The sequence below is a fragment of the Schistocerca piceifrons genome, chromosome 6, assembly GCF_021461385.2.
Source record: "Schistocerca piceifrons isolate TAMUIC-IGC-003096 chromosome 6, iqSchPice1.1, whole genome shotgun sequence".
Classification (NCBI taxonomy): Eukaryota; Metazoa; Arthropoda; class Insecta; order Orthoptera; family Acrididae; genus Schistocerca; species Schistocerca piceifrons.
Genome location: NC_060143.1, coordinates 592,367,497 through 592,381,889, shown reverse-complemented (window position 1 = coordinate 592,381,889; position 14,393 = coordinate 592,367,497). Strand labels below are relative to the sequence as shown.

General features: G+C 45.0%; 1 protein-coding gene across 1 annotated transcript in view; it reads right to left on the bottom strand.

The window, feature by feature from the left end:
- The window catches only part of LOC124802455 (heat shock 70 kDa protein cognate 5), an 88,224-nt gene that overhangs the window by 49,562 nt on the left and 24,269 nt on the right, over nucleotides 1-14,393 (bottom strand). Inside the window, exon 4 of the mRNA XM_047263240.1 lies at nucleotides 4,766-4,889. Within this exon, the coding sequence (XP_047119196.1) occupies nucleotides 4,766-4,889 (124 nt within the window). The remainder of the gene's footprint in view (nucleotides 1-4,765; nucleotides 4,890-14,393) is intronic.

Below are 14,393 nucleotides of genomic sequence, written 5' to 3'. Positions count from 1 at the left end.
TGTATCCATGAAACAAGATTCCTGCAATACAACGAAAGCTACATAGCAGACAGAATGAAGAGACCAATTCTGGAAGATGGTGATAAGAGTTTCATCAGAGGAGAGTAGTATTAGAGGCTGGATGGCCACTGAACAGGCCAGAATAGATCACTGTGCCAAGTCAGTGACCGTCAGAGGTAAGCATTGAGTGTCATCAATGAATGTATGATTGAATTCAGAGGGAGGGGGAGCAACACCCCATAGGATGTCAGAGAGGCTTTGTCCTGAACTTATGCGTCTGCTACTCCTCCTAAGGAGGGTGTGAGGAGATGTGAGGAGATGTGGTAGCAAAGAGAGTCATAGGAATTGTAAGATATGAAAGAATGAGCAGCCTTGAGGCCCACAGAGCATTGGTCCTGTTCAAAATAAAAGGTTTCTTGTCCTGGATACATTGGAGATGGGGATTTCTAGTGGGAGCCCCATCCTCTGTGGGTGCCAGAGAAGATTTCTTCTCTGGCTGAAGAGAAGGAGCGGTTCTGTGAGAGGAGGAAAGGGAAGAAAACAGGCCAAAGTTAATAAGGGAAGAGGAGGAGGAGGGGGAGAAGAGGAGGAGGAGGAGGGGGGAAGAGGAGGAGGAGGAGGGGGGGAAGAGGAGGAGGAGGAGGGGGGGAAGAGGAGGAGGAGGAGGGGGGAAGATGAGGAGGAGGAGGTGGGAAGAGGTGGGGGGAGGAGGTGGGAGGAGGTGGGGGGAAGAGGAGGAGGAGGTGGGGGAGGAGGAGGAGGAGGTGGGGGGAAGAGGTGGGGGGAAGAGGTGGGGGGAAGAGGTGGGGGGAAGAGGTGGGGGGAAGAGGTGGGGGGAGGAGGAGGAGGAGGTGGGGGGAAGAGGTGGGGGGAAGAGGTGGAGGGGGGGGAAGAGGAGGAGGGGGGGGAAGAGGAGGAGGGGGGGAAGAGGAGGAGGGGGGGGGAAGAGGAGGAGGGGGGGGAAGAGGAGGAGGGGGGGGAAGAGGAGGAGGGGGGGGAAGAGGAGGAGGGGGGGAAGAGGAGGAGGGGGGGAAGAGGAGGAGGGGGGGGAAGAGGAGGAGGGGGGGGGAAGAGGAGGAGGGGGGGGGGGGGAAGAGGAGGAGGGGGGGGGGGGGAAGAGGAGGAGGGGGGGAAGAGGAGGAGGGGGGGAAGAGGAGGAGGGGGGGAAGAGGAGGAGGGGGGGGAAGAGGAGGAGGAGGGGGGAAGAGGAGGAGGAGGGGGGGAAGAGGAGGAGGAGGGGGGGAAGAGGAGGAGGAGGGGGGGAAGAGGAGGAGGAGGGGGGGGAAGAGGAGGAGGAGGGGGGGGAAGAGGAGGAGGAGGGGGGGGAAGAGGAGGAGGAGGGGGGGAAGAGGAGGAGGAGGGGGGGAAGAGGAGGAGGAGGGGGGGAAGAGGAGGAGGAGGGGGGGAAGAGGAGGAGGAGGGGGGGAAGAGGAGGAGGAGGGGGGGAAGAGGAGGAGGAGGGGAGAAAGAGGAGGAGGAGGAGGGGGGAAGAGGAGGAGGAGGGGGGAAGAGGAGGAGGAGGGGGGGGAAGAGGAGGAGGAGGGGGGGAAGAGGAGGAGGAGGGGGGGGAAGAGGAGGAGGAGGGGGGGAAGAGGAGGAGGAGGGGGGGGAAGAGGAAGAGGAGGGGGGGGAAGAGGAGGAGGAGGGGGGGGAAGAGGAAGAGGAGGGGGGGGAAGAGGAGGAGGAGGGGGGGGAAGAGGAGGAGGAGGGGGGGAAGAGGAGGAGGGGGGGAAGAGGAGGAGGGGGGGGGGAAGAGGAGGAGGGGGGGGGGAAGAGGAGGAGGGGGGGGGAAGAGGAGGAGGGGGGGGGAAGAGGAGGAGGGGGGGAAGAGGAGGAGGGGGGGAAGAGGAGGAGGGGGGAAGAGGAGGAGGGGGGGGAAGAGGAGGAGGGGGGGGAAGAGGAGGAGGGGGAAGAGGAGGAGGGGGGAAGAGGAGGAGGAGGGGGGAAGAGGAGGAGGAGGGGGGGAAGAGGAGGAGGAGGGGGGAAGAGGAGGAGGAGGGGGGAAGAGGAGGAGGAGGGGGGGAAGAGGAGGAGGAGGGGGGGAAGAGGAGGAGGAGGGGGGGAAGAGGAGGAGGAGGGGGGGAAGAGGAGGAGGAGGGGGGGAAGAGGAGGAGGAGGGGGAAGAGGAGGAGGAGGAGGGGGGAGAGGAGGAGGAGGAGGGGGGAAGAGGAGGAGGAGGAGGGGGGAAGAGGAGGAGGAGGAGGGGGGAAGAGGAGGAGGAGGAGGGGGGAAGAGGAGGAGGAGGAGGGGGGAAGAGGAGGAGGAGGAGGAGGAGGGGGGAAGAGGAGGAGGAGGAGGAGGAGGGGGGAAGAGGAGGAGGAGGAGGAGGAGGGGGAAGAGGAGGAGGAGGTGGGGGGAAGAGGAGGAGGAGGAGGAGGAGGGGGGAAGAGGAGGAGGAGGAGGTGGAGGGGGGAAGAGGAGGAGGAGGTGGGGGAAGAGGAGGAGGAGGGGGGAAGTGGAGGAGGTGGGGGGAGAGGTGGTGGTGGGGGGGAGTGGAGGAGGTGGGGGGGGAAGTGGTGGAGGAGGGGGGGGATGTGGTGGTGGTGGGGGGGGAAGAGGTGGTGGTGGGGGGAGAGGAGGTGGAGGGGGGAAGAGGTGGAGGAGGGGGGGGAAGAGGAGGTGGTGGGGGGGGGGGGATGAGGTGGAGGAGGGGGGGAAGAGGAGAAGGAGGGGGGGGGAAGAGGAGGGTGGAGGGGGGGAAGAGGAGGTGGAGGGGGGGAAGAGGAGGTGGTGGGGGGGTTGTGGTGGAGGTGGGGGGAAGAGGAGGTGGAGGGGGGGAGGTGGAGGAGGTGGGGGAAGAGGTGGAGGAGGGGGGGAGGTGGAGGTGGGGGGGAAGAGGAGGAGGTGGGGGGTTGAGGAGGAGGAGGGGGGTTGAGGTGGAGGAGGGGGGAAGAGGAGGAGGAGGGGGGAAGAGGAGGAGGGGGGGGAAGAGGAGGAGGAGGGGGGAAGAGGAGGAGGAGGGGGGGAAGAGGAGGAGGAGGGGGGGAAGAGGAGGAGGAGGGGGGGGAAGTGGAGGTGGAGGGGGGGAAGAGGAGATGGAGGGGGGGGGAAGAGGAGAAGGAGGGGGGGAAGAGGAGAAGGAGGGGGGGGGAAGAGGAGGAGGAGGGGGGGAAGAGGAGGAGGAGGGGGGGAAGAGGAGGAGGAGGGGGGGGAAGAGGAGGAGGAGGGGGGAAGAGGAGGAGGAGGGGGGAAGAGGAGGAGGAGGGGGGAAGAGGAGGAGGAGGGGGGAAGAGGAGGAGGAGGGGGGAAGAGGAGGAGGAGGGGGGAAGAGGAGGAGGAGGGGGGAAGAGGAGGAGGAGGGGGGAAGAGGAGGAGGAGGGCGGAAGAGGAGGAGGAGGGGGGGAAGAGGAGGAGGAGGGGGGAAGAGGAGGAGGAGGGGGGAAGAGGAGGAGGAGGGGGGAAGAGGAGGAGGAGGGGGGAAGAGGAGGAGGAGGGGGGAAGAGGAGGAGGAGGAGGGGGGAAGAGGAGGAGGAGGGGGGAAGAGGAGGAGGGGGGGAAGAGGAGCATAGTGTTTGAATAGTGCAGCTTACAAATGTAATTTGTCGGCTACTAGTACCGGCGGCTGATTTAAAAGTTGTCGCCTGCAGCTGGAAAACTTGCATTCGGCCCTTGTTGGCAGCATGTTCCTTGTTATCCCAGCCTTAAGCAAGACAAGTGACTGCCTATGTGGCAATTATGCACAAGAAGTAACAAACACCAAAACAATGTTTTTAATCATCAGTGTAGTTCATATATTTACAGACAGAGGCATTACTAGTGCTATAAGTGGAGTGGCCATGTCCATCACAGTTTACCCTCAGACTGAGTATCTTCAATCATGATTTTTTTATTTATTTTATTTTTTGTAAGTTTGCCGCATTTATTAAAACAAAGTAATAAACCAATTTGACTTGAGCCATATTTTATTCTCCACTAAATCATTAGATGCAACCATGATTCTGACCATATCAATTTAGCACAAGATGGAAATGAATTTTATTCCCATGATGACAACCCATTTGATCTTTAAGGCATTTCACTACTATGTAATGGAGAGAACCAAATGAAGAGCAGACCATAAGTAGCTCATTCTGTACTCTTCTCTCACATGAGCTATTTAAACATTTATATTAAACTGCCAGCCTCCCATTGAAGGCTGTCAAGTAGTAACTTCCCAAATACTCTTTAGTTTTCAGAATGTTCCATTATTCTGTTGTGGGGATACATTCTTACTCAGAAGGGTGTATATAAATGATGAGATGGATGTGTTGGTATACTTTTTGGAAATCCATTAGAGCAAATCAAGGATAAATGAAAATACTGTTGAATATGTGGATTTGAGAGTACTTTAAGTGTATGTCTGAGCATTCAACAGTATTTTGTTCATTTTCACGATTTTCTCAAATGACTGAGAATATTCTCAGAGTGGTGGGGGCAATACAGAGCAGGTGAGGTGGACCTATTCAGCCAGTCTTAAATACTGTGTCAATACTACTACTCCAAGTTAGAGGTATCATTGTGTTACCACACTGTCAACATGTGAGTCAGCCATTTCCAAAACGTTTATTAACTTCGACAAAGGAAAGACACACTGTCAAAGAATGTTAAAAGAAAACACTTTTGTAAACTTGAGTGATGTATGCTTCTAAACCGGATTATAACTAAGCATGGATTAAGTGATGTGTTTCTTATTTACACAAAATTTAGTACTCAAATAGTATCCAATGTACAGTAAATTATATGCACAGAAAAAATTCAACTTTTAGAGAAGTGGCACAATTCTTACATGTCCTTCTGCACTTCAGCATCATTGAACCTTCTTCCAATAAGTCTCTTGGTTGCATAAAACGTATTTGCAGAATTAGTAACAGCTTGACGCTTTGCTGGCATTCCCACAAGTCTTTCGCCATCTGGAATATTTTATGGTGAATGGTTGTTAGTGACTATTAAATGATACTGACAATTATCAGCAAATAATATTTACCTCCAAATACCAAAAGAAGAATTCTGTTACAACACAACCTACAATGATGCACGTGATTTATTTACAAATAATTCCTCAAACTTTCTGTTTGTACTCCAGACAAGACAGGACTGGAAGAAAACACTAAAGCAAGTATCACTGGTAGAAAACACTAAAGCAAGTATCACTGGTAAAAAACACCCCACCATACAAGTGTATTCAAAGGATTGACCATATCTCAAACAGATGAGTTAAAATGGAATGCCAAGTGTGAGGGGCGAGAGTTCATCATTACAGTCACAGTTCTGTCTCAACTAGTTCACCACAGTTTGATGATGTGTCAAGTCTGCGTATCACTGTACCCTTCCTTACAAATAGTTGCAACTACCAAGTACCTGCATTCCAAACGCCACATTTAATTTTCACACTTTTCTTCAGTTATTTGATTAATACAATGGTTAAGACTTAGCGCATTTGAGCAAAAACACAAGATACAGCAGGTTAAATTTAGAGAGGTTAAATGTGTGCAATGTGCTCATGGAACAAACTAGGTAAATATTCCACAACAGTTATAGGCTACAAATAATGATAGTAACACCAGATTTAATTAAAACAATCATGTAAGCATATGAAGCATGAAAAGAAAAATTCATTACTGCTGTGTCAATAGAGGTGTCCAGGTGTCTAATTAGATAACAGGAAGACTAAAGCTGACCAAAGAACTGATAATAAAAAAAAAAACTAGGTTGAGTCATGGGTAAAGCAGGTGGCAGATTTCAGTTTATTGGGGAACTGCTATCAGCCCATAAAGGAGATTGCTTACAAATTGTGTAACTGTTTCTAGAATATTGCTTAAGTGTGTGGGACCCATACGAAATACGAGTAATGGGGGATATTGAACGTATATAGAGAAGGGCAGCACAAATTGTCACAGGATTATTTAATCTGTGGGAGGGTGTCACAGAGAGAGACAATGAACCGAGTTGGAAGAGACTCGATGATAGATGTAAACTATCTTGAGAACGTCAAAGTCCCAAGAACCAGCTTTAAAAGATGTTGTTGTTGTTGTTGTGGTCTTCAGTCCTGAGACTGGTTTGATGCAGCTCTCCATGCTACTCTATCCTGTGCAAGCTTCTTCATCTCCCAGTACCTACTGCAACCTACATCCTTCTGAATCTGCTTAGTGTATTCATCTCTTGGTCTCCCTCTACGATTTTTACCCTCCACGCTGCCCTCCAATGCTAAATTTGTGATCCCTTGATGCCTCAAAACATGTCCTACCAACCGATCCCTTCTCCTAGTCAAGTTGTGCCACAAACTTATCTTCTCCCCAATCCTATTCAATACCTCCACATTAGTTACGTGATCTACCCACCTTATCTTCAGCATTCTTCTGTAGCACCACATTTCGAAAGCTTCTATTCTCTTCTTGTCCAAACTGGTTATCGTCCATGTTTCACTTCCATACATGGCTACACTCCATACAAATACTTTCAGAATCGACTTCCTGACAATTAAATCTATACTCGATGTTAACAAATATCTCTTCTTCAGAAACGATTTCCTTGCCATTGCCAGTCTACATTTTATATCCTCTCTACTTCGACCATCATCAGTTATTTTACTCCCTAAATAGCAAAACTCCTTTACTACTTTAAGTGTCTCATTTCCTAATCTAATCCCCTCAGCATCACCAGATTTAATTTGACTACATTCCATTATCCTCGTTTTGCTTTTGTTGATGTTCATCTTATATCCTCCTTTCAAGACACTGTCCATTCCGTTCAACTGCTCTTCCAAGTCCTTTGCTGTCTCTGACAGAATTACAATGTCATTGGCGAACCTCAAAGTTTTTACTTCTTCTCCATGAATTTTAATACCTACTCCGAATTTTTCTTTTGCTTCCTTTACTGCTTGCTCAATATACAGATTGAATAACTTCGGGGAGAGGCTACAACCCTGTCTCACTCCTTTCCCAACCACTGCTTCCCTTTCATGCCCCTCGACTCTTATAACTGCCATCTGGTTTCTGTACAAATTGTAAATAGCCTTTCACTCCCTGTATTTTACCCCTGCCACCTTCAGAATTTGAAAGAGAGTATTCCAGTTAACGTTGTCAAAAGCTTTCTCTAAGTCTACAAATGCTAGAAACGTAGGTTTGCCTTTTCTTAATCTTTCTTCTAAGATAAGTCGTAAGGTTAGTATTGCCTCACGTGTTCCAACATTTCTACGGAATCCAAACTGATCTTCCCCGAGGTCCGCTTCTACCAGTTTTTCCATTCGTCTGTAAAGAATTCCCGTTAGTATTTTGCAGCTGTGACTTATTAAACTGATAGTTCGGTAATTTTCACATCTGTCAACACTTGCTTTCTTTGGGATTGGAATTATTATATTCTTCTTAAAGTTCGTGGGTATTTCACCCGTCTCATACATCTTGCTCACCAGATGGTAGAGTTTTGCCATGACTGGCTCTCCCAAGGCCATCAGTAGTTCTAATGGAATGTTGTCTACTCCCGGGGCCTTGTTTCGACTCAGGTCTTTCAGTGCTCTGTCAAACTCTTCACGCAGTATCTTATCTCCCATTTCATCTTCATCTACATCCTCTTCCATTTGCATAATATTGCCCTCAAGTACATCGCCCTTGTATAAACCTTCTATATACTCCTTCCACCTTTCTGCCTTCCCTTCTTTGCTTAGAACTGGGTTGCCATCTGAGTTCTTGATATTCATACAAGTGGTTCTCTTCTCTCCAAAGGTCTCTTTAATTTTCCTGTAGGCAGTATCTATCTTACCCCTAGTGAGACAAGCCTCTACATCCTTACATTTGTCCTCTAGCCATTCCTGTTTTGCCATTTTGCACTTCCTGTCGATCTCATTTTTGAGACGTTTGTATACCTTTTTGCCTGCTTCATTTGCTGCATTTTTGTATTTTCTCCTTTCATCAATTAAATTCAATATTTCTTCTGTTACCCAAGGATTTCTATTAGCCCTCGCCTTTTTACCTACTTGATCCTCTGCTGCTTTCACTACTTCATCCCTCAGAGCTACCCATTCCTCTTCTACTGTATTTCTTTCCCCCATTCCTGTCAATTGTTCCCTTATGCTCTCCCTGAAACTCTCTACAACCTCTGGTTCTTTCAATTTATCCAGGTCCCATCTCCTTAAATTCCCGCCTTTTTGCAGTTTCTTCAGTTTCAATCTGCAGTTCATAACCAATAGATTGTGGTCAGAATCCACATCTGCCCCTGGAAATGTCTTACAATTTAAAACCTGGTTCCTAAATCTCTGTCTTACCATTATGTAATCTATCTGATACCTTTTAGTATCTCCAGGATTCTTCCAGGTATACAACCTTCTTTAAAAGATGACTCTAGGAATATACAACAATTCCCTATATATTGCTCACATAGGGATTGTGAGGATAAGATTAGAATAATTACTGCACGCACAGGGCATTCACTCACTCATTCTTCCTGCGTTCCGTACATGAGTGAAACGGGACGAAATGCTAATAATTGATACAATGGAATGTACCCTCTGCCACTCACCTCGTGATTGTTTGCAGAGAGTAGATGTAGAAGACACTTTGGTGGGCATGGTTGTAAGACAAAAAATATGACGAAGTAATACCTTTGAAGCGAAGAAGCTTAAAAACACAAAGGATAACTCACGCAGATGTGCCAGCAAGAGCATATGGAGATTCATATTTAAGTATTGCTTTCTGCTCCATGTTACAGGAGTCATATCGAACGTAACACAAGTCATTTCAAGTTTAAATGCAGGAAAAACTACATCCCTTAGTAGGGAACGGTAATCATCATATCTTTAATATGCAATAATTCTTGGTGTATGGCAGTGTAACTTGTGGAGTACTACAATGCTGTGCTTTTGTATGACCTTTGATACACTTTCATTACCAGTCAATGATTTAGCAATGTCAACATAAACTATGAAATTCAACTTTTCTTACAAACGCATTACACAATCTTCCATTTATCTCTACTAGTAAGCAATGTATTATAAAATGTTGGGCCACTTTTCTGAACAGAGCTTTGCATGCACATCACATTTACGTATGTTTGTAAGTGATGCTTTGGCTGAGCTAAAAAAATGAGAGGAAAAAGCAGTTGTTCTGGCATTACCCATAACCTTGCGAATGCACATGATAGTGCAGACCAGAAAATTTTATTTAAGAATCTAAATTGGTGTATCATCTTCCTCATATGGCTAGTCTTACCTTCCTAATTCACAAAAGAGGATCACACACTACACTGCAGTGGTGCATACAAACCACTAAACAGATCTACAACTGTTTCACGGCAGTCTAATTTGCTTTCATAAGTGTGAAGAAACATTGAACTTTGTATTCAGCTACATACATAACATAGCAAAAACTGAATAAGCACTATGACAAGGCAACAAAAAGTTAGACTTTTAATGTTTTGCAGTCCAAAACACTTGCAGACAAACATTCTAGCTTAGTGCATTCATTTCTTGATGTAATGCAGCCCGAGTCCACACATTTAACATGCTTTCAGAAGCGATAAAGTATTGTTCTAAGTAAACACATAACAAGCCTAACACTTGTGTAAATTTACTCCAACAGTAAAAATGGGGATTATCAGTACATTCTAAGACACACTGTAAGACACAGAATCTCAAATTATGAAGAAAAACTAATTATTCTAAATAGGTCTCCATTATTACGAGAATTATTCTTTTTAATTATGAGTTACCTGACACCAATATTGTGAGAGTGCAATGGCTGAGATCAGTCTGAAGACTATTTCAATGCACCTTTCCATGCTTAACTATCCTGTTTAACTCCCTGAACCTGTAACACTCTAAAACAACTTGTACTGCTTCCTGTAGTCAAACCTTTGTTTCCTTTTACAATGTTTACCCCCTTCCCCTCCCACTCCCCTACACGACAAAATCACAATTCCTTGATGTTCCGGATTTAACCTACAAACCTATGCCTTCTTTTAGTCCAGTTAAACTTTTTTTCCCCTTTTAGCCAATTCAATTATCACTTCATCAGTTATTCAACCTACCCACCTAACTTTCAGCGTTCTTCTGTAGCATCGCATTTCAAAGGCTTCTAGTCTCTCCTCTTTACTGTTTATGGTCCATTTCACTTGGGCGCACAACAATGTAGCCATCACTGCCTGTGCACCTATTACAACAAACCAAGTATGATTTACCGTATTTACTCGAATCTAAGCCGCACTTTTTTTCCAGTTTTTGTAATCCAAAAAACGCCTGCCGCTTAGAATCGAGTGCAAAGTAAGCGTAAGTTCCGAAAAATGTTGGTAGGTGCCGCCACAACTAACTTCTGCCGTCGAATATATGTAGCGCTACACAGCCATGCTTTGCAGGCACAAAGATAAATACTGGCGCCAAAACCTCTACGTCAGTAGATAAATTTAAAAAAGGTGGAAGACGAGCTTTTTTTCTCCGCCCTGAGTTTCGATCACTGCATTTTCATAAATTATCCAACGAAGTAAATACAAATTCTGTATTGTTCATCTTCGAATGCAACAGCATTTCAATGTACTACGAAAATCCGACTGACAAGGCTGTTTGGGATGTTTGTCAATATGGCCAACTCTAAGTTCTGAATTTTTTCCTACCTGTGAGAAGAGATGGTTGCTAATAGGAACTTTTATGAATTGTGAATCACATGCACTATTCTCTTCATCATAAGAATAATACGAATATAAACATTTTGCCATGTATTCTTTCATGTTTGCTGATATCTCATTTAAATCCTGTCTGCCTAATAAACTACGAAACTAGAGTGAGACAAATCATGTTTATATTCGTATTATTCTTCTGCCTAATAGTGATAGTCAGAAATGAAACAAGGCAACTGACTGGATTTTTAAATCTAAGATGACTAATTTCTGTGCAGAATGTAATGTACTAAAGAGGCATCTGCAAAGATTTTCAAATGGAGAAAAATTTTCGCTAAATTCTCGTTCAGAACATCTATCATATGCAGTCTATTATTTGGTTCTTGTTGATCATTATCAAAGAAAGCAGCAGTGTAAGTAACAACAAATAGCAGTCTCTTGCCATTGTTTTGCTAATGAGACGATTCCTCTCTTTTTTTTGTAATTGTTAGCTGCGGTAGCGTGCACAAAAGCAAGTCATGCCACGAGCGGCGACAGGTCATAAACACTCGGCCTTAACTCCGCTCAGCTCGTATAGCACCTTTTGTCTGTAGGAAAGTTTGTTTCTATATGCGACGAGGATTCCCCTGACAGAGACATCATGTATACTATACACACATTCACAGATCAACTTACCATTCATTCAGAAATCAACTTAGAATGTGTTCAAAAACTGACAGGTATGCATTTCAAAGACATATGAATAATCGATAGACTACCGTGCGCTGGATGCTAGTCGCTTGTGAAACAAGGTTTTTTCCCCCTCAAGAATATGAATTTGGCTCTGGAGGCTGTCATGTGAAAACTGAAGCAAAATAAATAGTACACTTTTCAACAGAACAACTCGGAATAAGGTATTTGCAGATGACAGCTATGCTACGCTGGAAAACTGTAGTATTTGAATGCAAAGTGGCTACACTTGGCTTGGTCATGAGTATGAAAAAAACAAATCCATACAAGGTGGAGAGATGTTGAGCAGACCGAAAGCTTTGAGAGAGTAAATTGGTTCAAGTATTTGGGAGACATGGTTACAGAAGATAATACAGTAACAAGAGGGACAAGGGCAAGAATAGCTGCAGGTAACAGGTGCTATTATAGCTTCTTTTTTTATTATAGCTTCTGTAACATGTAGCAATCTTCTAACATTCCAAGACAGCTGAAGACATAAGTTTACGAAACAGTTATAAAACCAGTTGTGTATGGGTGCAGAACAAGGACAATAACACAACAGGTCAGAAATGTCAAAGATAGGAAGTACGACAGCCAAAGAAGGTGCTAACCGCAAAGTCAGATAAAAGCCACTCAGTGCGGAGATCGAGACTGCAATGGCTGGACGACATATCTGAGAACGGTAGGAGTACAGACTGCATAAGGCTGGTGAAGTCAAGAGAGGATTAGATGACATAGGTGGTCAAACAAGGCCCCGTCTCATCATGAGCTGTAGTGCTGGAAAAGAAGGTCAACGTGATCCTCATTTTCCATCACTAAGATACAACTATCCATGGAAGTGCAATGCCTTTGTAAAATTGTATGGTGTTAATCCGTACAACTGAAAGCAGTAGCAAGATCACAGAAAATCCCAACATGATAATTTTTCTTTTTTGCCTCTGTCAGAACTGAGTTAGTGAGATACAATGTTTCATCTAAGGAGAAGTCTTCACAGAACGGCAAAACAACAGTGTCCTACACGATTAGATGTACAGGTTATTCCAGGCTAAGAAGAGTTATAGAGTAGCTGCACAGAACCAGTCTGACCCATCAGAAATTTCTGGAACTTACTTTGCACTTACAGCTGATTATTGTATTTGGATACTGCAGACCTTTCCTGTGGGAACCAACACAGATTTCGCAAGCACCAGTGGTGTTAATCCAGAAGATACAGAATGACGCTGTTGACTGAACACACATTTATGCAATGTTTATTGACATTTGGGCATCTTTCTTGACGTTTGGACAGCGTTTAATATAGCTCTGCACCCTAACATAGTATAGAAAATACATGCTTACAGAATATATGAATAAGTATGAGATTGGGTGCAATACTTTCCAGAGCATTACATTTGATTTAATTGGAAGATATCATTAGATATGCACGTGGCACATCATACAAAAGTGGAAAAATGTATAATAATCTGGTGGACAATGCTTTAAAAAGATTGTTTGTCAATGGCATAGTTGGGGGACAGGGAGTTGACAGGGTCACTCAAGTGTTTCCCAAACAAAGTAATGCATGTACAGTCTTAGACAAGTAAGTCCAAGTTGTTCATTTAAGGCAGCCAACAGAACCAGCCACCTGTCAAAGAGTTCCAAGTTAAGCCATACCCATGATTTGGTAACACAATTGAATACGGATTTCTCGCGAAAGTGTTGTCTTCTACAGCTGTTACAATGTTGTACGAGCTCGTGGTCCAACAGTAAATGTCACAAAATGTAGATACAAAGTAGCAAGTTCAAAAAAAGCCTCATTTTGTAGATAAATGTTCACTTCCAGCTAGATATGATGCCAATCACAAAGCTTGTATGACCTCACATCTTTTTAGAAAGCTTTTAGCTACACTTGATGCAAAAATGGGGGCTCAAAACAGAAAAAACTTTCAGTTGATCACTGTCCTGCACATCCTCTTAATGTGAACTTAAGAAACGTGCAGTTAGAATTTTTCCTAGCTAACAGCACAAGCAAATGCAGCCCAGGGAATTTTACACTCCACGTCATTTTATAGTAATAACCTCAATGAAAGACGTGTCCCTGATAGTCTCACATTAGCAGGATTTCAGTTCTGAAAGCACTGTATTTCACAGCTATGTTGTGGAAGGCTGGTGAAGGATACAGTAAAAAACCGAAGCAGTAGGATTCAGTAAGGGTATGAGGTGGCAGCTGCCAGAAGGTGAGGAAGAAAAAAGCGAAGGCTTACTTCCTGCGGGACAGAAAACACTGCAGCCAAAGTTGCACTTTTAATGAATGTCTACAGGTAGATGACAACATTATAACTGCAGAAGAAAGAACCATGGGGGAATTCACTGCAGAAGAATTGCCACCTAATTCCTCTCTCAGTGACTGAGAAGAAGATGGAGGAGAAGACTGTGCCCCAGTGCTCAGGCAATTGCAGCGGTGGAGGTACTGAAGACTTTTTTTTCTGTTGAAGGGCGTGAATATACACTTGATACTCTCTACAAATTGGAGGAACAGACTGAGGCATATCAAACAAGAGCTCAACAAAACTATTATGGATTTCTTTTGTAAACAATAATACTTACAACTGTGATTTTTTGAATTGTTAATACTGAGTTGTTATTAAAATCTGGTTGTTTCTTAAAAAGACATAACATTTCTATTATGGATAGCTCCAGTTTTCATGCTATATTATATAAGCAAACAAATAATCAGCTCACATGAAGGCTATCTGTTCCAACCATTAGTACCATTCAACTTGCCACTGGATAAGCATAATTAGAAGGCAGAGCAATATCAGCAGTTTTTTTTTTCACTGCACTGTACTAGAAATAAGATCAATGTACACTATTATATAATAAAAAACATTTCGAAACCTTCGCCTGGCTGTTCCAGAGCATTTCTACCTTTGAAAGCGATTTACCTCATTTACACTCCTCCCCCCCATTTGCCCCACCAATCCTCCAATCCTTGGACAAGTGTAAAAGAGGGGGAATACTATATTGCATTTTGCATAATTAAAAAATATGAATGTTGTGAAGCATTGAAAAATAGTCACCAGTGGGAAAGAGTAGCTCATTAGTGACTTATTGTTTGCTTCACGTTA